This window comes from Microtus oregoni, unplaced genomic scaffold (genome assembly GCF_018167655.1).
Source record: "Microtus oregoni isolate MIOR12 unplaced genomic scaffold, Mior012 000113F_ref0000058, whole genome shotgun sequence".
Lineage (NCBI taxonomy): Eukaryota > Metazoa > Chordata > Mammalia > Rodentia > Cricetidae > Microtus > Microtus oregoni.
Genome location: NW_024544742.1, coordinates 2905275 through 2929434, shown reverse-complemented (window position 1 = coordinate 2929434; position 24160 = coordinate 2905275). Strand labels below are relative to the sequence as shown.

Sequence of the window (24160 nt, the reverse complement as noted above, 5' to 3'; positions counted from 1 at the left end):
AATGCATATGTTGCCTTGCTTGTTCAAGGAATCCACTGAAAACCTTTCTATGGCACTGGTCATTTGAATTTGCTTTTATAAGTTCTTTAATGGGAGAAAAGAATTTATCTGTGGAAAAACAGAAGAGGATGCAGAATTCTTACTCTCCTTTCTGTACACCACTGCAATATCTAGTCTCATCTCCAACCCTGGAGTAGACAGTCTGAAGGGGATCCTTCCCACTCTACTTCCATTCTCTTTCCTGTGGACATTCTCAGCCCTCCCTTCTAGTCCAGTCCCATTCCTTTGGGTCAAACTCCAATACCTAGAAACACAATACCTAAAAATTCTATGTGTATTAGAGCTCTCATTTTACAGAAACAGTAACTCCATGGTCAACTTGGCAAAGACCCAATCCTCCCTGTCCTCCACTATGACTTCCTCATTCTCACCTCAGTCAAGTAACACCAAGTTTACAGGTGCCATTCCTCCCATATCAACTGCATTCACTGGAGAATACACTCTTTATAAATGATAGGGTCTACCTAGCCCTTTCAACTCATCTTTCTGAATTATTCTTTTGTCTTTAAGAGCCAATTTGTACAATCCTCTAAGTTCCTTCCCAAAATTTATCTCAGCCTTTTATCTTAGCCCATCTTTATTTCCCTCTGTTATCCACTAACCTGGAAAAGTACTCTCTACCAGGTATTACACAGCCACCATATGTTGTTAAGGTCCAGAAAGAAAACAAGGTACAAATCCACTAACAAAGACAGGAGCAGGTATCAACACCTAGAATCAACTAAATCACTCCAAACCCAGATGTCTACACAACATCACAAAAGGACATATTAACACTCAAGAGAACATGCGTCCATCAAAAACCTAGTACTATAACAGGGCATTAAAATGCACTACCATTGTATAGTTAAATGTAGTCCAGTTATAGTTGAAGCATAAGATATGAATTTCAAAATAAAAATTATGAGTTGAGGATAGTGGAACACATCTTTAATCCTAGCACTCCAGGAGGCAGGGACAAGTGGCAGATCTTTGTGAGTTCAAGGCCCATCTGGTCTACAAATCTAGTTCTATGACAGCTAGTACTGTACAAAGAAACTCTTGGAAGAAAAAAAAAGGAAAAAGGAGGAAGAGTAAGAGGAGAAGAAAGAAAAAAGAAAGGAAAAAAGGAAAAAAGAAGGGAGAATTATGAACATGTACAATTATGAACATGTACAAGAACCTTAAAGGTGATAAGAATCATTCCCTTAATAAAGTCTGTGAAAACACAATGGGATGAAATAATGAATATAGTTCAAGACAAGAAAGTAGAAGCAGAATCAATGAAGGCAAGGCAAACTGAAATAAAACTAATAATTAAAATTTGGAAGGCAGACAAAAACTTCAGAGGAAAGCCTCTCCAACACAGAACAAAACATGGAAGACAGAATCTAAGGCACTGAAGAAAGGTAAGAAGAAACAGAAACAACAGCCAAGGAAAATGTTAAGTATAAATATATTCAGGCATAAAACATACAGAAAATCTGAGATACCACAAAAGACCCAATTTACAAACAACAGAAAAAACAGAAGAAACCCAGATCAAAAGTACAGAAAACATTTTCATGAAAATCACAGAAGAAAAATTTTCTGATTTGAAAATAAAGTTGCCTTTCAGGGTACAAGAATAAAGGGCCAGAAAAAATTCTCCACAGTACATAATAATTTAAACACCAAATGTACAGAACAAAGAATGTTCAAAGGTTAAAGTAAAAAGGAAAAGTAACATATAAATGCAGACCTATCAGAATAACATCTGACTTGTCAATGAAGACTCGTAAGAAGCAGAGGGTCTGCATGGTTGTTCTATATTCCAAATTTAACCATACAGAAAGCACTAGAAGAAAACCTGAAGTTCTCACTGACAAAAAAACAGAAAGAATAAATAATTTCTTATCAGAATATTAAATGAGGTAAAAAGAAACAAAAGTCATAACAGTAAAATACCAGAATCAGTTAGTACTGCTCATTGATAACTCAGTATTAATGATCTCAATTTCCAAATAAAAAGACACACACTAAGAGAGTGGATTAGCAAATAAGATACATGTTTTTACTGCATCAAAGAAATGCATCTTACTTGAAAGGTGAGAGATCACATTAGAATAAAAGAAAATTTATTCCAATGAATTTAGTCCATGAAACAAGTTGCTGCAACCATTTCAATATCTAACAAAATAGACTTCAAACAAAACTTAATCGAAGAGATGCAAAAGGACACAACAGATTCAAAGGAAAAAAATCAAGAGGATACTGCAATTCTTACCATCTATGCATCAAACATAAGGGCACCCAAGTTCATAAAAGAAACACTACTACATTTTAAACCACACATTGAGTTTCATGCAGTGATAGAGCATGACTTCAAAATGCCAATCTCAGCAATAAACATGTCTCTCAAACAAAAACTAAACAGAGAAATCCTGGAGTTAAATAACACCATAAAGATTTAGCAGATATTTATAGAACAATTCATTCAAATACCAGTTATACAGTACACACACATGTATATTGTTCTCAGTGTATCACGAAAGTTTTCCCCAAATTAACCACATATCTGGACACAAAGCAACAGATACAAGAAGAATGAAATAACACTCCGAAATCCTGTCTGACTGTGGCTTAAGCCGGATATCAATGTCAACAGTAACAAAAAAAAAAAAACAAAAAAAAAAAAACGACCAAACTCATGGAAACTGACTCACTACAGAATAAAGTCAAGAAAAAAATAAATAAGGAAATTAAAAGCAGAAATGAAAAGAATATCAAAATATACTAAAATCCATTAGAAACAATAAAAACAGTTCTAAGAGGAAAGTTTAGAGTCCTAAGTACCTGCTCTGACACTTGGCACAGTGACAGTCATTTGGAAGAAAGCCTCTGTTGAAAAATGGCTCCATAACATCTGCCTGTAGGTATTTTCTCAACTAATACTGGGGTGTCAGGGGTAGGGCATGGGACACAATCCCATTTGTGAGCTGGTGGCCCTGGGATGAGGAAAGGGGGCTGAAAAGCCAGTAAACAGCTCCCCTCCATGCCTCTACACCAGTACCTGTCCCCAAGTTTCTGTCCTGACTTCCTTCAGTGATGAACAATGATTTGGAAGCGTAGGATAACTAAGATCTTTTCTCCCCAGTTTTCTTTTGGTTAGGTATTTCATCAAAACAATAGTAACCTAAGAAAAGGTCAACATAATAAAACTAGGAGAAGTCTCACAGAAGCTTAAAAACATACCTGAAAGCACTATAACAAAAATAAGAAAGAACAGTCAAAAAGAGTAGAAAGCAAGGGGAAAAAGATTAGGATTGAAATCAATAAAATAACAACAAAAACAATACCCCACCTCCCAAAAAGTAAAAGGAAGATGTAGTTCTTTGAGAGAATTCAGTAAGATAGACCATGAGCAAATTAAGAAAGAGAAACCCATCTCGGCACAAGGAGAGCCATCATTGGGCTTGCATCCAGAACCCTCCCCCCTTCTGCCTCCATTCCCGCTTCTGGCACATAAAATCACCCAGCTCAGCCTGTCTGGGCGCTGGGGCCGAATCCTGAGGGCAACCAGGCAAGTAGGAACTCCTTTGTTTCAATAGCCTGCATGCAGCAAGCAAGGTAGGCGCTTTGTTTAAGAGCTACCCAACAAGCACGGAGATCATCACTGGAGCACAAGGAGAGTCATCACTGGGGAGTCCCAACACTGGGATGGTACATCAGTAGGCAAGGAGACCTGATCCTGTAAAAGAAGATCCATAGGGGACAATTCAGAGGAAGAGATGGGCAGGCGCCAATGCAAGAATTCACCCAACAATCTGAAAAACAACACGAAACCACCAGAACCCAGCGACCTCACAACAGGAGGACATGAACACCTTAATCAAGAAGAAGTAGAAAAGATTGACTTTATGAAAGTCATGGATGCCCTTAAACAGCATGTAAAAAAAAATGCCCTTAAAGAAATGGATGAGAAGTATAACAGAAAGTTGGAAGAATTGAATGAATCAGTGAATGATACCCTGGGAAACTAAGGAAAAACAATCAAACAAATAATAGAAACAGTTCAAGACTTGAAAACTGAAATGGAGGCAAAGAAGGAAACACAAACAGAGGGCCGGCTGGACATGGAAAATCTAGGTAAACAAATAGAGACTATAGAAACAAGCATAACCAACAGAATACAAGAGATAGAAGAAAGAATCTCGGATTCTGAAGATACCATACAGAAAATAAAAGCACTGATCAATGAAAACAGCAAATCCAACAAACTCTCATCACAAAACATTCAGGAAATATGAAACTCAATAAAAAGACCAAACCAAAGAACCAAAGAATAATAAAAGTAGAAGAAGGAGAAGAAGTGCAGCTCAATGGTCCAGAAAATATATTTAATAAAATTATAGAAGAAAACTTTCCCAACGTAAAGAAAGATATAATTATGAAGGATCAAGAAGCATACAGAACACCGAATAGGCTGGATCAAAAAAAAAACTTCCCCTCGCCATATAATAATCAAAACACAAAGCATACAAAATAAAGAAAGAATATTAAGAGCTGCAAAGGAAAATGGCCCAGTTAATTATAAAAAAAACCTATCAGACTTACACCTGACCTCTATGGAAAACATGAAAGCCAGAAGGTCCTTGATAGATGTACTGCAGAAACAAAGGGATCATGGATGCAAGCCCAGACTACTAACCCAGCCAAGCTTTCATTCACTAGAAATGGGGAAAACAAAATTTTCCAGGATAAAAACAAATTTAAACAATACGTAGCCACAAATCCAGCCTTACAGAAAGTAATAGAAGGAAAATCACTAACCAAGGATTCCAACAATGCCCACAATAACTCAGATATCTAGAGACAATTCACCAGCACAACTCAAAGAAGGGAAACACACAAGCTCTAATGCTAAAAAAGTGACCGGAGTTAACAACCACTGGTCATTAATATCACTTAATGTCAATGGACATAACACACCTCTAAAAAGGCACAGGCAAAGAGATTGGATATGAAAACATGATCCAACATTCTGCTGTTTACAAGAAACACACCTCAACCACAAAGACAGGCACCTACTCAGAATAAAGGGATAGGAAAAGGTTTATCAAGCAAATGGACCTAAGAAACAAGCAAGTGTGCCCATTCTAATTTCTAACAAAGTTGACTTCAAACTTAAATCAATCAGAAGAGATAAAAGGGGACATTATATACTCATAACAGGAACAATTCATCAGGATGAAGTCTCAATCCTGAACATCTATGCCCCTAATATAAAAGCACCCACTATGTAAAAGAAACATTACTAAAACTCAAGGCAGTCATCAAACCACACACACTAATATTAGGAGACTTCAACACTCCTCTCTCACCAAAGGACAGGTCAATCAGACAGAAACCTAACAGAGAAATAAGAGGATTAATGGAGGTAATGAATCAAATGGACTTAACAGACTTCTATAGAACATTCCACCCAAATAGGAAAGAATATACCTTCTTCTCTGCAGCTCATGGAACCTTCTCGAGAATTGACCACATACTCGGTAACAAAGCAAGCTTCCACATTTACAAAAAATATTTGTAACCACCTATGTCTTATCAGATCACCATGGATTAAATTTAGAATTCAACAACAATGCTACCCCCAGAAAGCCTACAAACTCATGGAAACTGAACAGTCAACTACTGAACCATACATGGATTAAGGAAGAAATAAGAAAGAAATTAAAGTCTTCCTTGAATTTAATGAAAATAAAGACTCAACATACTCAAACTTATGGGACCCTATGAAAGCAGTCCTAAGAGGAAAGTTCATAGCACTAAGTGCCCACTAAAAGAAAACAGAGAAAGCACACAGTGGAGACTAAACAGCCCACCTGAAAGCTCTAGAAAAAAAAGAAGCAGACTCACCTAGGAGGAGTAGAGGATTGGAAATAATGAAACTGAGGGCTGAAATCAACAAAATAGAAACACAGAAAACAAATCAAAGAATCAATGAAACAAAAAGCTGGTTCCTGGAGGAAATCCACAAGATTGATAAACCCCTATCCAAACTAATCAAACGGCAGAGAGAGAATATGCAAATTAATAAGATCAGAAATGAAAAGGGGGACAGAACCACAGACACAGAGGAAATTCAGAGAATCATTCGATCTTACTACAAAAGCCTGTATGCCACAAAACTGGAAAATGTAAAAGAAATGGACACGTTTTTAGATAAATACCATATACCAAAATTAAAACAGCACCAAGTGAACAATATAGACGAGATCCACGCTTTCAGGGTGGTATGGCGGTAGACCAGGTGAACAATCTAAATAGACCTGTTAGTCTCGAAGAATTAGAAGCTGTTATCAAAAACCTCCCTAACAAAAGAAGCCCAGGACCAGATGGTTTCAATGCGGAATTCTACTAGAACTTCCAAGAAGAGCTAATACCTATACTGCTTAATATATTTCAAAATATAGAAACAGAAGAGTTATTGCCAAATTCCTTTTATGAAGCTACAGTTACTCTGATACCAAAACCACACGAGACTCAACCAAGAAACAGAATTACAGGCCAATCTCACTCATGAACATCGACACAAATATCCTCAACAAAATACTGGCAAACCGAATCCAAGAACACATTAGAAAAATTATCCATTATGATCAAGTAGGCTTCATTCCTGAGATGCAGGGCTGGTTCAACATATGAAAATCTATCAATGTAATCCATCATATAAATAAACTGAAAGAAAAAAAAACCATATGATCTTTTCATTAGATGCTGAAAAAGCATTTGACAAAATTCAACATCCCTTTACGATAAAAGTCTTGGAGAGATTAGGGATACAAGGGTCATACCTAAATACAATAAAAGCTAATTACAGCAAGCCACAGCAAACATCAAATTAAACGGAGAGAAACACAAAGCCATCCCACTAAATTCAGGAACATGAAAAGGCTGTCCACACTCTCCATACCTCTTCAATATAGTGCGTTAAGTTTTAGCAATAGCAATAAGACAACATAAGGGGATTAAAGGGATTCGAATTGGAAAGGAAGAAGTTAAACTTTCGTTATTTGCAGATGACATGATAGTGTACATAAGCGACCCCAAAAACTCCACCAAAGAACTTATACAGCTGATAAACACCTTTAGTAATGAGGCAGGATACAAGATCAACACCAAAAAATCAGTGAACCTATTATACACAAAGGATATGGAAGCAGAGAGGGAAATCAGAGAAGCATCACCTTACAAGATAGTCACAAAAAGCAAAAAAAAAATCTTGGGATAACTCTAACCAACTAAGTGAAAGGTCTATTTGACAAGAACTTTAAAGCATTAAAGAAAGAAATTGAAGAGGATACCAGAAAATGGAAGAATCTCCCTTGCTCTTGGATTGGGAGGATCAACATAGTAAAAATGGCAATTTTACCAAAGGGAATTTATAGATTCAATGCAATCCCCATCAAGATCCCATCATAATTCTTCACAGATCTGGAGTGGACAATAATCAACTTTATATGGAAAAACAAAAAACCCAGGATAGCCAAAAAAATCTTATACAATAAAGGAACTTCTGGAGGCATTACCATCCCTGACTTCAAACTCTATTACAGAGCTACAGTAATGGAAACAGCGTGGTACTGGCATAAAATAGAGAAGTCGACCAATGGAATCACATAGAAGATCCGGTTTTTAACCCACAAACCTATGAACACCTCATTTTCAATTAAGGAGCAAAAAGTATGCAATGGAAGAAAGAAAGCATCTTCAATAAAACCACGTGCTGGCATAACTGGATGTCAACCTGTAGAAGAATGCAAATAGACCCATATCTATCACCATACACAAAACTCAAGTCCAAATGGATTAAAGACCTCAATATCAGTCAGAACACAGTGAACCTGATAGAAGAGAAAGTGGGAAGTACCCTACAGCAGATGGGCACAGGAGATCGCTTCCTATGCATAACCCCAGAAGCACAGACAGTAAGGGAAACACTGATTAAATTGGACCTCCCAAAACTGAGAAGCTTCTTAAATCAAAGGACACTGTCACTAAGACAAAAAGGCAACCTACTGACTGGGAGAAGATCTTCACTAATGCCACAACAACGGTCTGATCTCCAAAATATATAAAGAACTCGAGAAACTAGACTTTAAAATGCTAATTAACACAAATAAAAAATGGGGCACTGAACTGAACAAAGAATTCTCAACAGAAGAAGTTCAAATGTCCAAAAGACACTTAAGGTCATGCTCAACCTTCTTTTTTTTTAAAAAACTTTTTTTAACTTTCTTTTTGTTTTATTGAGGAAAAAACAATTTCCGCCTCCTCCCAGACTCCCACTCCTCCCCCCCACTCCTCTCCCCGTCCCCCTACACCTCTCCCCCTCCTTATCAAGTCTGAAGAGCAGTCAAGGTTCCTTGCCCTGCGGAAAGTCCAAAGTCCTTCCCCCCCCACCCCCTCGCCAATCCTGGTCTAGGAAGGTGAACATCCAAACTGGCTAGGCTCCCACAAAGCCAGAACTTGAAGTAGGATCAAAACCAAGTGCCATTGTCCTTGGCTTCTCAGCAGCCCTCATTCTCTGCCATATTCAGAGTGTCCGGTTTTATCCCCTGCTTTTTCAGTTACAGTCCAGCTGTCCTTGGTGAGCTCCCATTAGATCAGCCCCACTGTCTCCGTGGGTGGATGCACCCCTCGTGGTCCTGACTTCTTTGCAGAAGTTCAACTTCTTCAACAGAAGAAGTTCAAATGGCCAAAAGACACTTAAGGTCATGCTCAACCTCCTTAGCAATCAGGGAAATGCAAATCAAAACAACCTTGAGATATCATCTTACACCTGTCAGAATGGCTAAAATAAAAAACACCAATGATAGCCTGTGCTGGAGAGGTTGTGGAGGAAAGGGTTCCCTCATCCATTGCTGGTGGGAATGCAAATTTGTGCAACCACTTTGGAAGGCAGTGTTTCGGTTTCTCAGGAAATTCAGGATCAACTTGCCCCTGGACCCAGCAATACCACTCTTGGGAATATACCCAAGAGATGCCCGATCATCTCACAAGGGCATTTGTTCAACTATGTTCATAGCAGCAATTTTTGTAATAGCCAGAACCTGGAAACAACCTACATGCCCTTCAATGGAAGAATGGATGAAGAAAGTGTGGAATATCTACACACTAGAGTATTACTCAGTGGTAAAAAACAATGACTTCTCAAATTTTGCATGCAAATGGATGGAAATAGAAAATACTATCCTGAGTGAGGTAACCCAGACCCAAAAAGATAAACATGGGATGTACTCACTCATAATTGGTTTCTAGCCTTAAATAAAGGTCAGTGAGTCTATAATTGGATATCCTAAGAAGCTAAATAAGAAGGTGAACCCAAAGGAAAACATATAGCTATCCTCTTGGGTAGGGGAAGTAGACAAGATTGCCAGGCAAAAATCGGGATCTTAAGGGTGGGTGGGGGAGGTAAGAGGAGATGGGGAGAGAAAAGTGAGAAGGGTAGGATGGGGAGAACTTGGGGAAATAGGATGATTGGGATTAAGGAAGGTTGGATAGGGGAGCAGGGAAGCATATATCTTAGTTAAGGGAGCCACCTTAGGGTTGGCAAGAGACTTGAACCTAGAGTGGGTCCCAGGTGCTCAGGGTGATGTCCCCAGTTAGTTCCTTGGGCAGCTGAGGATAGGGAACCTGAAATGACCCTATCCTAGAGCAATACTGAAGAATATCTTGCATATCACCTAGAACCTTCATCTGGTGATGAATGGAGATAGAGAGAGAGACTCACACTAGAGCGCACTGGACTGAGCTCCCAAGGTCCCAATGAGGAGCAGAGGCGGGAGAACATGAGCAAGGAAGTCATGACCACGAGGGGGGCACCCACCCACTGAGACAGTGGGGCTGATCTATTGGGAGCTCACCAAGGCCAGCTGGACTGTGACTGAAAAAGCATGGGATAAAACTGGACTCTCTGAACATGGCGAACAATGAGGGCTGATGAGAAGCCAAGGACAATGGCACTGGGTTTTGAGGCTTTGTGGGAGCCTAGCCAGTTTGGATGTTCACCTTCCTAGGAATGGATTTAGAGGGGAGGACCTTGGACTTTCCACAGGGCAGGGAACCCTGACTGCTCTTTTTACGGGAGAAGGAGGGGGAGAGGAGTGGGGGCGGGGGAGAGGGGCCGGAGGAGGGGGAGGGAAATGGGAGGTTGGGAGGATGCGGAAATTTTTTTTTTGGATATAAGATAAAAAAAAAAAAGAAAAAAAAGAAAAAAAAGAAAGAGAAGATCCACATAAATAAAATTAGAGATAAAAATGGGACAACACAACAAACACTGAGGAAATCCAGACAAATAAGAACAAACTTTAAAAAGCCTCTGTAAGGCAAGGGATAGCATCATTCAGATAAAATGTCAAAGTATAAAATGGGAAAGAACTTTAACAATACCACATCTGACAGAGGGCTAATGACTTAAAAATATAAACAACAAAAACAAAACTGGTTATAGTTAAAAGACACTGAAAATTAGTCTAGAATTCAAATTGTACACAATTTATGGTGACATAAAATATAAAGAAAATAGTAGTCCTCCATTTTACAGTGTTCTACAACTTTAGATTGAAAACTCACTCAAATGAAAAACCTACATCCGTACTGAGTTCTTTCTTGTCATCATATAATCAATATACTATTATGCTATTTACAGTTATTATGATTTATCAGTTATTATTATTAGACATAACTCAACATTATTAAAACGTATGGAGATACTAGGGGTTATTCAACAGCTGGAAACACATGCTTCTTTTGCAAAGAATATTAGCTATATTTCCAGAACCTACATGGTGGCTGACAACCATATATAACTTTAGTTATTGTGGGTCTGACACTCTCTCCTTGCCCTAAGAACACCAGATACATACATGGGGAGGATAAGACACACAAGAGTACAAAACATCCACTGCCATAAACATAAATAAGAATCTTATTAGTATATTTATTATATGCAGTGCTAATGTACTTTATTACAAAAATTTAAATAATTAATGCCCTTTATCTGGATGATGGTACTGGAATCCTACAGTTTAACAGAATTTTACAATTCATGACACTAACAGATATTTTTCACCAATAAAAATAAATCTCATTTCTGAAAACATTAACATTCTACTAAATCAAAATAAAGTCAGGAAATTTATTTCTAAAACAGATTCCTAAAAGTTAACTTTAGGTTAGCATACATACCTCTAGCATATAATCTTATGGTGTTCATGTAAGTTGCAAGATTTTCTGTTACCAAAGTAACTAAAGTATGATTATGTTGAAGTTGCCTGATTAAATCACGACGATAAAATACATGAGGACTTTGATGAGTTCGACTGAAATTAAAAATTGGGCATTAACATTAATACCACTGTTAGTAGAAAATTAAATTTAGCCACTACATGTAAAATGCTAAAAAAATTAAGGCAAAATATGGCCAGTAGTCTTCTCTTAATAATAAATGTAACAGTAACAACGATCTATAATGCCACGTACCATTTATTTCCATTTTACGTAAAAGGTATCAGTCTTTTTTTCCAATTTACTACTAGAGTACAAGTGTTTACATGACTCAAACATTATACAACAAAGGTATATTATAAAATACTGCATTTGCAACATGTTCTGTTTCTGGATATTACCGGAAGTAAAGTTACCTAGCTTCTATTTCATTTTGTTGTTGTTGCTATTCTAATGAAAACACTCAGTTTCTCAATATTATGGAGACACAATCCTTCCTGGCCATGAACTTCCAATGCTTTTGTTTCCACCTCCCCAGTGCTGTGGGCCTTTGTTATTTTTTTCTTAATTCAGTATTAAGGTCAAATCCCAGACTTTCATGTATGCTCACCAAGAACTGAGCTATGTTTTCTAGCCTACATTGCTCTTCTAATACTAATAAAATTACTAACTTTAGGATAGTACTAATACATTTACCTGAAAACAGTATGAATGTATTTTATAAATGAAAAAAGGTTGGATCTTATGTAATCAAAATAGATTGTTAATCAATATTATTTAATTTCTCCATTGCTTATCTCCATGAAATTCTGTGATTATATATGATTTTCTAGTACTAGAAAAATAAGTTAAAATTCCTCTGAAAAAAAAGTCAAAGCACATAAAAGATACCTTACATTCCTACTTATATAAGACTTCTATGTTACGTCATAATCATACCAGACCGAGATAGAAAGGATTTTGCCGATTATCATAAACATAGGAAACTATTTAAAACAGATGGAAGTTCCTTTCTAAAACATATTTTATTTAGCTAGTACACCTCTCAGAATCTCTAGAAATCATTATTGCACTGCAAATGTTTTGGTGACAACACACATTTTTCACGAAGGGAAATTTTTCAGAAAATTCATTACAAATGTATTACTAAAAAGTGAAGGAAAAAAAATGAAGGAACCAGGCAGTGGTGGGCACAGGCCTTTAATCCAGCTCTTGGGCTGGGAGGCAGAGACAGGAAGAGCTCTGTGAGTTGGAGGCCAACCTAGTCTACAAGAGCTAGTTCCAGGACTGGCCCCAAAGCTACAGAAAGACCCTGTCTCAAAAATAAAAAAAAGGGGGGGGGAAGTGAATTAGGAACAAGATATTGGATTCACTAAGATAGGTTAGATAATAGAGTATTTTCTCTGAATTTGTCAAATGCAAATGAACTAGACATTGTTGATATATTTATTGCCCATCTATATTATATATAGTTATTGTAGTTGTTGTATGTAGTTTTTCTTATATTAGCTATAACCCTTTTTATTTTAGACAGAAAGGAAAAATGTGGTATTCTGTTTGTGTTCTGACAAAATTTGTCTGAAGATCAGAATGTGGAGCTAGTCACACTAGTTAGCCACAGAGACCATGCAATGGTGGCATACACCTTTAAACCCAGCACTAGGGAGAAAGAGGCAGATGAATCTCTGTGAGTTCAAGGATACCCTGGGTTACAAGAGATAATCAATCTAAAAGAGAAATAGAGCCAAGCAGTGATGGCTCACATCTTTAATACTAGGGAGGTGGAGACAGGAAATGATATGGCTGGGCGAACAAAGCAATATAAAGCAGGAGGAAATAGAAGCAAAATATTCAGTCTGAGGACTTATAGAGACAGGATACCCTATTTGGTCTGAAGATTTTGTAGATGTAAAACTAGTGTCTGGCTCCTCCGCTTCTCCTATCTTTCAACTTTTACCCACTAATATCTGACTCTGGGCTTTTATTATGAAGACCAATTAGAATTAGAGCAACAATCAATAGTATCTTCTTCAACACATCTAATTCAATAAAAAAGGAATAGAAAACAACTAATATTTAGCATATTCCAAACAAAAGAACATACAAACAACAACAAAAAATGGCCATGTGTAGCAGTACTTGACTTTAATCCCATCACTGCAGTGTACTCTACAGAATGAGTTTCAGGACAGCTAGGAATGTATAGAGAGACCCTGTCTTACAATACAAAAACTAAACTCAAATAGAAAGATCTCTTTCTCTAACTTTGTCACTTTCCTTTATTTACAGTTTGCTAATACTCATAGACTAATTTCAACACAATCATAAATAGCAAGGAAACTGTATAAAAACCTTACCTTAAATTTGGAGGTGCTTCATTAAACAAACTACAAATCTCTTTTATTTGTTTCAGTGCAGGGATAACCCATTTGTTATTTGTTCGAAGTTCTTCTATAAAGTGATCTATCCACTGGATTTTTTGCAAATCTCGATCCTTACATATAAAAAAAATTACTTAAGTTCTGGCATAACTCATGATAACTATATAGAATTCAGCATTTAATATAGATTAATAAAATTCAACATGTCTCTCTTTAAGGTTGCTGAAACTTTCAAAATAGAAAAAGAATTTAAACTTCATATAATTGTAATTTAACTGAATTTAATCAAACCAAATGCTCTGTAATATAAAATATTACAATACACTCAATGTTACATGTTTCTAATATATTTTAAGTATTTCTCCCATCTATGCACAAGAAACATGGTTTTTAAAGTATCTAAATTTGGGCTTTGTGTATTATTTAGTGTTTTGCTCATTCTACATCATTATAAAAATTCAACAAAAAAATCAGCAAAATAAGCAAAAGTGTTAATCTTGAGAAAATTAAAAACTGTAGTGAGCTCACTTTAAATATTCTGCCACAGTTACTTTTCTTAATATTGTACAGGACTTTGCTGGCAATCATAATTTTAGGTTTAGTTTATTAGTGGTGATTCTGTGCAGATTTGGAGAACAATAATAGGAAATACTAAATATGTAAGGAAAAGTTGTGTGTGTGTGTGTGTGTGTGTGTGTGTGTGTGTAACAGGTCAGCATTTGTTATTTGCCTTAATCATTCTTCATTTGAATTTTTGACTTAAGGTGTCTCACTGACTGCAGAGTTCATTCTTCAAGATTGTCTGACCAACAAGCCTCAGGGATTATCTAATTGCTACCTCTTTTGTACTTAGCTCACATTTGGGCCCTAGTTTTTGCATAACAAGAACTTCAGAGACTGAGTTATTTCAACTCCATAAAGAATATTTAAAGAAAATACTATGATTGCTAAATTTGTCACTACTTTTCAAGTCTTCAATGGGAAGCCTAGGAATAAACACTGCATTTTCAAAATAACAAGAGATAAAGGCTGAATTTGAAAAAGAAAATTTTACTATCGTAATGACTATAATAACCAATAATCTGGCCAAATTCAAGATAGTATCCAAAGCAGTAATATGAATAAGCAAGTGCTAGATGAGCATTTATAATAATTATTTTGATTACTTACAATGCTTTTCTATTTGATAAAATATTATTTGTTTGCAAGAACCTTATTAACAATTTTAAATGCTTAGTAAAATGTCATTATCAAATACATAATATACCATGATCTGATTAAGTAACTTGATTCAGATTGATTTCCTCCTCATGCCTCTGAAAATCCAAAACTACTGTATTTTTATCTAACTGTAGAAGGAAACAGCTAAGATAAATTTTTATTTGTATCTTCTTCAGAATCGAAACAAACCTTCAGCTATGTGAATAAGTATGTAGTCTAGACTATGACTGTCTTTTTAAAAAGTATTCAAGCCTAAGAATATTCTCTTATTTACACATATAAGGATAACAATTAACACATAAGAGATTTTAAGAGTATTTTGATAAAGATAGTTCTGTAAGTACTTTCAAAACATCGGCAATACATTTTCATAACTATGACCAATTTAAGTTTGAAAAATTATATGTGCACGCATTAAGCAGTAGTTCAAAGTGTAGAGGCAAGAGGAAAAATTCATAAAGTCTGTTGTCTCCTATTTTAAGGTAGGATCCTGATGGAGGAAGGTCATTGGTTAAATAAAAAGAAACTGCTTGGCCCTCATTGGTTAGAAGATAGGTGGGAGGAGTAAACAGAACAGAAAGCTGGGAGGAAGAGGAAGTGAGCTCAGACTCCACAGCTCTCCTCTCGGGAGCAGATGCCTCAGAGAGACGCCATGCTCCCAGCTCCCAGGCAGACGCACGTGATGAAGCTCCGACCCAGGATGGATATAGGCTAGAATCTTCCCGGTAAGCGCACCTAGGGGCGCTACACAGATAATTAGAAATGGGCTAAATTAATATGTGAGAATTAGCCTAGAAGAGGCTAGATAGAAATGGGCCAAGCAGTGATTAAATGAATACAGTTTGTGTGTTGTTATTTCGGGCATAAGCTAGCCAGGCAGCCGGGGTGCTGGGGATGCATCCCCGCCGCCCTTATTACTACAGGATCCAAAGATTAAAACAAAGTCATCAGGTCTGCATTGCAACCACCTATTCCTGATGACCTATATTTCAGGCCTCGGAACACCTAACTTTGATTTTTCATGACCTGATTTATTCAAATGAGTAAAACATAAAGAAACCTGTACCTACACCTTTTAAACTTTTGTTTCAAAACAGAATACATCATACCTACTAAATCTTTAACTGAAGATGCTAAAGAGGATTCTATAACAAAATTCAACTAATAATTAAAAATGTCTTTGAAAACAAAAATTATGGAATAAAATGCAACTGTCCTCCAACTAAGACATCATATTTAACAAAATAAAAAGAGTTAACAAACAAAGTAATGAAGCACTTTCTAACCTGGGAACAACTATAATCGAGTATTTTTATGTGGGCACTGAGAGCGAGATCCATGATATCTACAGGTACATCATCACTGTGGGCTAGATTCCACAGAAGAGTCAATACTTTGTGTGCCATTACACCATCCTTGTCATCTTCTGCAAGGCGACGAATCAGTTGAAGAAGCTTTTGACGTTGTTTCTTACTTGCATTTGTCCAACTTGCCTAGAAAAAATAGGAGTGACACAGCAAAATCTACTGGAGCAGAGCACAGAGTGACCAATGGGGTAACTAGAACTGTAACACTGACTGTACTATGAGGAAAAACCACTGAATCTTGGATCCTACTAAGAATGGCACCCACATGGATAACTGCATCCATAGAAAGCCTGAGAAAGCTTGGGAAAGAATAAAGTAAAGCATGTTTTCTTGGTAGCCACAATTTCTCGGGTCTGCTCTGCTTGCTAGAGGCAAGCAAGCGCTCTCATCTAAGAGAAGCTTCCTGACTCAGCTTTAGCTGTAAAACTGCAGCTCTTTTAAGAGGTCCTGCCACGAAACACTTAAATAGTGTTGATAAAAAGCTGACTGCACGCTTTTCGGTTTTCAGACTTAGCAGGAAAAAAGCTGTGCAGTTTTAAAATGCCGGTTTTCTGGGCCATCCTGCCAGGGCAAACTCTGACTCTTTCAGTCAAGCGGTCTGATTATGGGGCATTTGAGTGTGGTTTGTGAGCACACTGTTGCAGCTTGCTTGCTGGCAGGGACCTTGAAACACCACAGAGTTGTGGCAATAAACATGGCTACAGCCAGTACCTCTGCTATGATGCTGGCATCGCAGAAAGCCAAGGAATGAGCTGAATCCAGACATCAAAGCCACGGTTTAATCCTACTCATATTGCTTGGTAAATTAAAGACTCGTGTAGTCAGAAAAAGAGAGATATACAGTAAAGAGAGATTAAAAAAAAACCTCTTAATGGTTTACTCTGTGTTAAAATATATGCTGGTTTGGGAGGGAAAAGAAAGCAGTTAAAGTCCTTAAAAAAAAAGAAGAGAATAGTTGGGTGTGGTGGTACACACCTTTAATCCCAACACTTGGGAGGCAGAGGTCGATGGACCTCTGTGAGTTCAAGGTACAGTGGCACACGTCTTTAATCCCAAAGCTTGGGAGGCTGAGGTAGACAGATCTCTGTGAGTTCAGGGTGTAGTAGCACACAGCTTTAATCCCAGCACTTGGGAGGCAGAGGTAGGTGGATCTCTGTGAGTTCAAGGATAGCCTGGTCTACAGAGTGAGTTCCAGGATAAGATACACAGAAACCCTGTCTCAAAAAGCCAAAAATTAAAAATAAAAAATACAGTTTAAAATAAAACTGCATAAAGATGGAAAACACATAGAGAATCTGGACAATGTATGTTATTATGCTCTCTCTGAATTGTTTGAATGCTGAGGAAGGAGCAATAGCTGCTAAAAGATATTTGCTTATAAATGCTGCTAAATTAATCCAAGTTAGGTACTTTGAAAATACCTTGATTTCAAAATTGAAGTCAAGAGGTATGTTACTTTGGAGAAGAGATTTTGCTTTTTCCTCAGGACATGAGAGGCTGTGGATTCATTCTGAGTTAAGAAAAATCTGGTTTGATCAAGGAAGACCAGCTGAGAAATCTCTGATAGGAACAGACAGCCCAGATGTCTGAGTTCTACATCCAGAACAGATTCAAGACTGCCACCTGAGATGATCAAGACTCACAGGATACTCCAGTCAGGACTTGATCATAATTCTACATTTTCTGTAGCTCCCCATAAGATTATCAGCGCTCCCAACCAGCTGGAAGTAGCATGGAATACTGTGCCCACATTCCCAAAAAATGGACTAAGGATGTTTTCCTTTGTTTAAAAAAATAAAAGGGGAAAGTGGTGCGGGAGAATTGTCTGTATTCTGTCAATCATGTTTTAAATAAACGCTGATTGGCCAGGCAGGAAGTATAGGCGGGTGAACCAGAAAGAAAGCAGAGGCGGGCGATGAAAACAGGAGTATTCTGGGAAGAAGGAAGCTCTTTCCCGAGTCCTGCCCAGACCACAGAAGAAACAGGATGTGATCTGCATGACTAAGAAAGGTACAGAGCCATGTGGTTAACATAGATAAGAATTATGGGTTAATATATAAGAGCTAATACGAAGCCTGAGCAAATGGGCCAATCAGTTAATAAACTTATGGAGACCTCAGTGTGATTTTCTTTAGGACCTAAAGACTGTGGGAGCCAGGCAGGACAGAAATCCTGACAAGCAGCCCTCATACTACAACAATTGATGATTTTAAAGCAGCAAATCCCAAAGAAGGGAAAAACACACAAATTAACATCACCAACAATGAAAACAGACATAGCCTCACAGTAAAGGGTAAAATATCTAGTCAAATGAACCTAAGAAACAACCTGGTGTAGCTATTCTAATACCTGATAAAATAGACTTCAAACTAAAATCAATCAAAAGAGACAAAGAAGTTCATTTCATATTAGTCACAGGAAAAATCCATCAAAAGAAACTCTCAATATTGGAAACCTAGGGCCCAAATACAAAAGCACCCTCATGTAAAAGAAGCACTTCTAAAGCTCAAATCATACATTAAGCCCCACACGCTAATAGTGGGAGACTTTAACACACTCCCCTCTCACCACTGGACAGGTCAGTCAAACAAAAAATGAACAAATAAGGGAACTAACAGATTTTAAGACTCAAATGGACTTAACAAACACCTAAAGCATAGTCCATCCAAATATGAAAGAATATATACATTCTTTTCAGTACCTCATGGAACCCTTCTGAAAACTGACCACATACGTGGTAACAAAAGAAACCTCAACAAATACAGAAAAACTGGAATAACGCCAAGTATCTTATCAGACCACTATGGCTTAAAACTAGAATTCAAAAGCAATACTAATTCCAGAAAGCCCACAAACACATAGAAATTTAACAATGCTCACCTGAATTATTGATGGGTAAAAGAAGAAATAAAGGGAGAAATTAAAGACTTCTTAAAATTCAATGAAAATGACCAAACAACATACCCAAATTTATGGGAAACAGTGAAAGCAGTGTTAAAAAGAAAGCTATTAAATTCCTACATAAAGAAGCTGGAAAATCCCACACTAGTGAATTAACAGAACATTTGAAAACTTTAGAACAAACAGGAGAAAACTCACCCAGGAGAATTAGCAGGAAATAATCAAAATGATAGCTGACATCAACAAGTAGAAACAAAGAAACAATACAAAGAATCAATGAGACAAAGAGTTGGTTCTTTGAGAAAAATCAACAAAATAGACAAACCTTCATCCAAACTAACCAAAAGGCAGAGAGAGAATATCCAAATTAACAAAATCAGAAACGAAAAGGGGGACATAACAACATACATGGAGGAAATCCAGGTCAAATTTCAAAAACCTGTACTCCACAAAATTGAAAAACTTAAAGGAAATGGACAAGTTTCTGGATAAATATCACTTACCAAAATTAAATCAAGACCAGATAAACAAATTACACAGACCTACAACTGCTGAAGAAATAGAAGCAGTCATCAAAAGTCTCCTAAACAAAAAAAGCCAGGAGCAGATGGTTTCAGCTCAGAATTATACAAGATTTAAAGAACTAATACCAACACTCCTCAAATTGTTCAATACAAAAAAACAAAAGAAATATTGCTGAATTCTTTTTATGAGGCTACAATTACCCAATCCACATAAAGAAAAACCACACTAAAAAAAAAAAGAATTACAAACCAATCTCATTCATGAACACTGATGCAAAACTACTAAATAAAATACTGGCAAATCAAATCCAAGAACAAAACAGAACCATCATCCACCATGATAAAGTTGGCTTCATTCCAGGGATGCAGGGATGGATGGTTCCCTGTATGAAAGTCTGTCAACGTAATCCACCAAATAAACAAACTAAAATATAAAACCACATCTCATTAGATGTTGAAAAAAGTTTTCAACAACATTCCTTCATGATAAAAGTCTTGGAAAGAGCAGGGATACAAGGAACAAACCTAAATACATACAGCATGCCAACAGCCAACATCAAACTAACTGTAAATAAACTCCCAGAGATCCTACTGAAATCAGGAACAAGACAAGGTTGTACACTCTCTCCATATCAATTCAATATAGTTCTAGAGGTCTTAGCTACAGCAATAAGACAAAGACAACCAAAGGAGATCAAAGGATACAAATTGCAAAAGAAGAAGTCAAACTCTCACTGTTTGCTGATGATATAATAGTTTACATAAGTGACCCCAAAAATTCTACCAACGATCTTCTACAACACATAAAAACTTACAGCAATGTAGCAGGATACAAGACTAACTCAAAAACAATCAGTAGCCCTCCTGTACACAGATGATAAAAAGGCTGGGGAAGAAATAAAAGAATCAATACTCTTCACAAATAGTCACAAACAGCATTAAAATACCTTGAAATAACGCTAACCAAACAAGTGAAAGTCTTGTATGACAAGAACTTTAAGGCCGGGCGGTGGCGGCACATGCCTTTAATCCCAGCACTCGGGAGGCAGAGGCAGGCGGATCTCTGTGAGTTCGAGACCAACCTGGTCTACAGAGCTAGTTCCGGGACAGGCTTCAAAGCCACAGAGAAACCCTGTCTCGAAAAACCAAAAAAAAAAAAAAAAAAAAAAAACAGAAGAAGAAGAACTTTAAAGCTTTGAAGAAAGAAATTGAAGAATACACCAGAAAGTGGAAGGTATCCCACCCTCTTGGGTAGGCAGAATTAACATAGTAAAAATTGCGATTTTACCAAAAGCAATATACAGATCCAATGCAATGTCCATCAAAATCTCAGCAAAATTCTTCACAGACCCTGAAAGCAATGTACTCAACTTAAAATGAAAAAGCAAAAAACCTAGGATAGCCAAAACAATCCTGTACAATATAAGAACTTCCAAAGGCATCACAATCCCTGACTTCAAGCTCTACTACAGAGTTACAACCCTGAAAACAGCCTGGTTTTGGCATAAAAACAGACAGGAGGACCAATGGAACCAAACTGAAGACCCGGATATTAATCCTTTGAAATATAACACCCAATTTAGACAAAGAAGCAAAAAATATCAAATGGAAAATAGAAAACATATTTAACAAATGGACTGGCATGACTGAATATTTACATGTAGAAGAATGAAAATAGATCTATATCTATCATCATGCACAAAACTCAAGTCCAAATGGATCAAAGACCTCAGCATAAAGCCAGCCACACTGAACTTTATAGAAGAGAAAGTGGCAAGTACACTTGAACGCATTGGCACAGGGAACCACTTCCTAAATACAACCCCAGCAGTACAGACACTGAGAGAAACAATTAATAAATGGGACCTCCTGAAACTGAAAAGCTTCTGTAAAGCAAAGGACACAGTTAACAAGATAAAATGACAGCCTACAGACAGGAAAAGATCTTCACTATCCCTAAATCAGACAGGGGTCTGATCTCCAAAATATACTAGAACTCAAGAAATTCGTCATCAAAAGAACAAATCATCCAATAAAAAAAAATGGAGTAGAGACCTAAACAGGGAACTCTCAACAGAGGAATCTAAAATGGCTGAAAGACACTTAAGGAAATGTTCAACATTCTTAGTCATCAGAGAAATGCAAATCAAAACAACTCTGGGATTCAATCTTATACCTGTAAGAATGGCCAAGAACAAAAGCACTGATGACAACTTATACTGGAGAGGCTGTGCGGTAAAGGGAACACTTCTACATTGCTAGTATGAATGCAAGCTGGTACCGCCCCTTTCAATATTAGTGTGGCAATTTCTCAGAAAATTAAGAAACAGCCTCCCTCAAGACCCAGTAGTACCACTTTTGGGTATATATCACAAGGGATGCTCAATCATTCCACAAAGACATGTACTCAACTATGTTCATAGCAGCATTATTTGTCATAAACAGAATCTGGAAACAACCTAAATGCACCTCGACTGACGAATGGATATGTGGTACATTTACACAATGGAGCACTACACAGCAGAAAAAAAAATTATGACATCTTGAAATTTGCAGGCAAATTGATGGAGCTAGAAAACATCATTTTAAGTGAGGCAATCCAGATGCAGAAAGACAATTATCACATGGACTCACTCATATGTGGTTTTAAAATATAAAGTGAAGAAAACCAGCCTACAAATCATAAATCCAGTGAACCCAGACAACAACGAGGACCCTAAGAGAGACATACATAGATTGCAGAAAAAGAGAGGGTCTGCTGAGTTAATTAGGAACATGGGTACCTTAAGAGAGGGTTGATAGGGAATGGAGAGGCAAGGAGGGGAGGAGAGAAAAATGTAGAGCTCAATAAAAATTAGTAAAAAATATACATAAACATGCCAGTAGTATTCACAATATCAAACAACTTTACTTTTTAGAATATCACTTCATTTCTTTCCCTCAGATAGCTCCACCTATATATAAAATGGTTCTAATATATTGGTTTTTGTCATTTTAATGAGAGTATCTTCTACTGTATCCTTCTATAATTTATACACATTTAATTTCAGTTTGGGGCCTACAAAACTACAACTGTTAAAATGCTGAACAGGCATCCTACAGTATATACTATGAATTTCTCCAAGGTATAGCTGGCATTAACAGCAATTGGGATATAGAATATAATTCTTCACATTTTAATGAAAATTATCAAACAAATACTTTATCTTCAGGGCCTAGTAAAAGTTATTGCCAAAAATGTAATAATGATTTTAAACAAGAAATCTTGTATAGCTAAAGTCAATGGTAAGGGGGCTGGAGAGATGGCTCAGTGGTTAAGAGCATTGCCTGCTCTTCCAAAGGTCCTGAGTTCAATTCCCAGCAACCACATGGTGGCTCACAATCATCTGTAATGAGGTCTGGTGCCCTCTTCTGGCCTGCAGACATACACACAGACAGAATATTGTATACATAATAAATAAATAAATATTTAAAAAAAATAAAGTCAATGGTAACTAGAATATTTGTACACTAATACTGTAACAGGGTTCTAACTTTTGATTAGTCAACTTTCTAACCAAATACACAGAAAAAGAATACTTAATAGTTAAACAATTCCATCAATACAAATGCAAATACACATTACAGAGTATGTACAAAATAATATTTCTTATTATTTTATCATGGTTGAGCAGTTAGGTATTTTCTCCTCATCATCCCACCCTTCATTATATTTATGTAAGATATTTTACCATAAACATTAAAATTTCCAGAAAAGACTAAAGTCAAAGAACTAAGCAGAATTAAAATGGTTACAAGTGCATACGCATGACAGAAATTATTATATAAACCACTTATAAGTTCTAATTAGAAGAAAAAGGAACTATCCAATGATCAATGTTTTTTTCCAAAGGCACATAAAAGCAAAGAAGACCAAATTAAATAATAGCAATATTTTATTATTTGTACTTTTACCTTAAAACAATCAAAAAGATGATCAAGTTGTTCAGGAGAAAAATCCCAAGCTAATTTTGCTAGTAGGTCATGTACATTCTTCACAATGGCTTCATGCTTTCCTGCCTTCAAAGAAAGAAAACAAAAAAAGGTAAAAGTAAATATAAACCACTGTATTATGACTTGGATAACCCTTAGTTACCTTCTCACCTGAAAGTGTAAGAATAACCCTTAACATAAAACAATTTCCACTGAAACTAAAGCAACTTAGTTTTTCCACTTAAAGTACTTAATAAAAAAGAAATTATTAATTTAACTTATTAAATTAATTAAAGAATTAAAGATTAAAACACCAATAATATTCAGGAAAAAAAACTTAGTCTATAAAATATAGTAAACTTTTTCAAAATTAGAAACCCAAGTAGGCTCTCTGCTCCTCCCTGTTCTAGGGAGCTTCTTTTCATGCAGTACCAGCCTCGTTCCAGAGACACAATGGTAAAGGTCAGAGGGAACGAATTTG

General features: G+C 36.7%; 1 protein-coding gene across 1 annotated transcript in view; it reads right to left on the bottom strand.

The window, feature by feature from the left end:
- Window positions 1-24160, bottom strand: part of LOC121443862 (probable ubiquitin carboxyl-terminal hydrolase FAF-X) — a gene marked incomplete at its 3' end in the record, with an annotated part of 122774 nt that overhangs the window by 46682 nt on the left and 51932 nt on the right. The window contains exons 10-13 of the mRNA XM_041645613.1: window positions 23662-23766; window positions 16202-16408; window positions 13671-13807; window positions 11275-11408 (exon numbers count right to left, since the gene is read on the bottom strand). Of these exons, the coding sequence (XP_041501547.1) occupies window positions 11275-11408; window positions 13671-13807; window positions 16202-16408; window positions 23662-23766 (583 nt within the window). The remainder of the gene's footprint in view (window positions 1-11274; window positions 11409-13670; window positions 13808-16201; window positions 16409-23661; window positions 23767-24160) is intronic.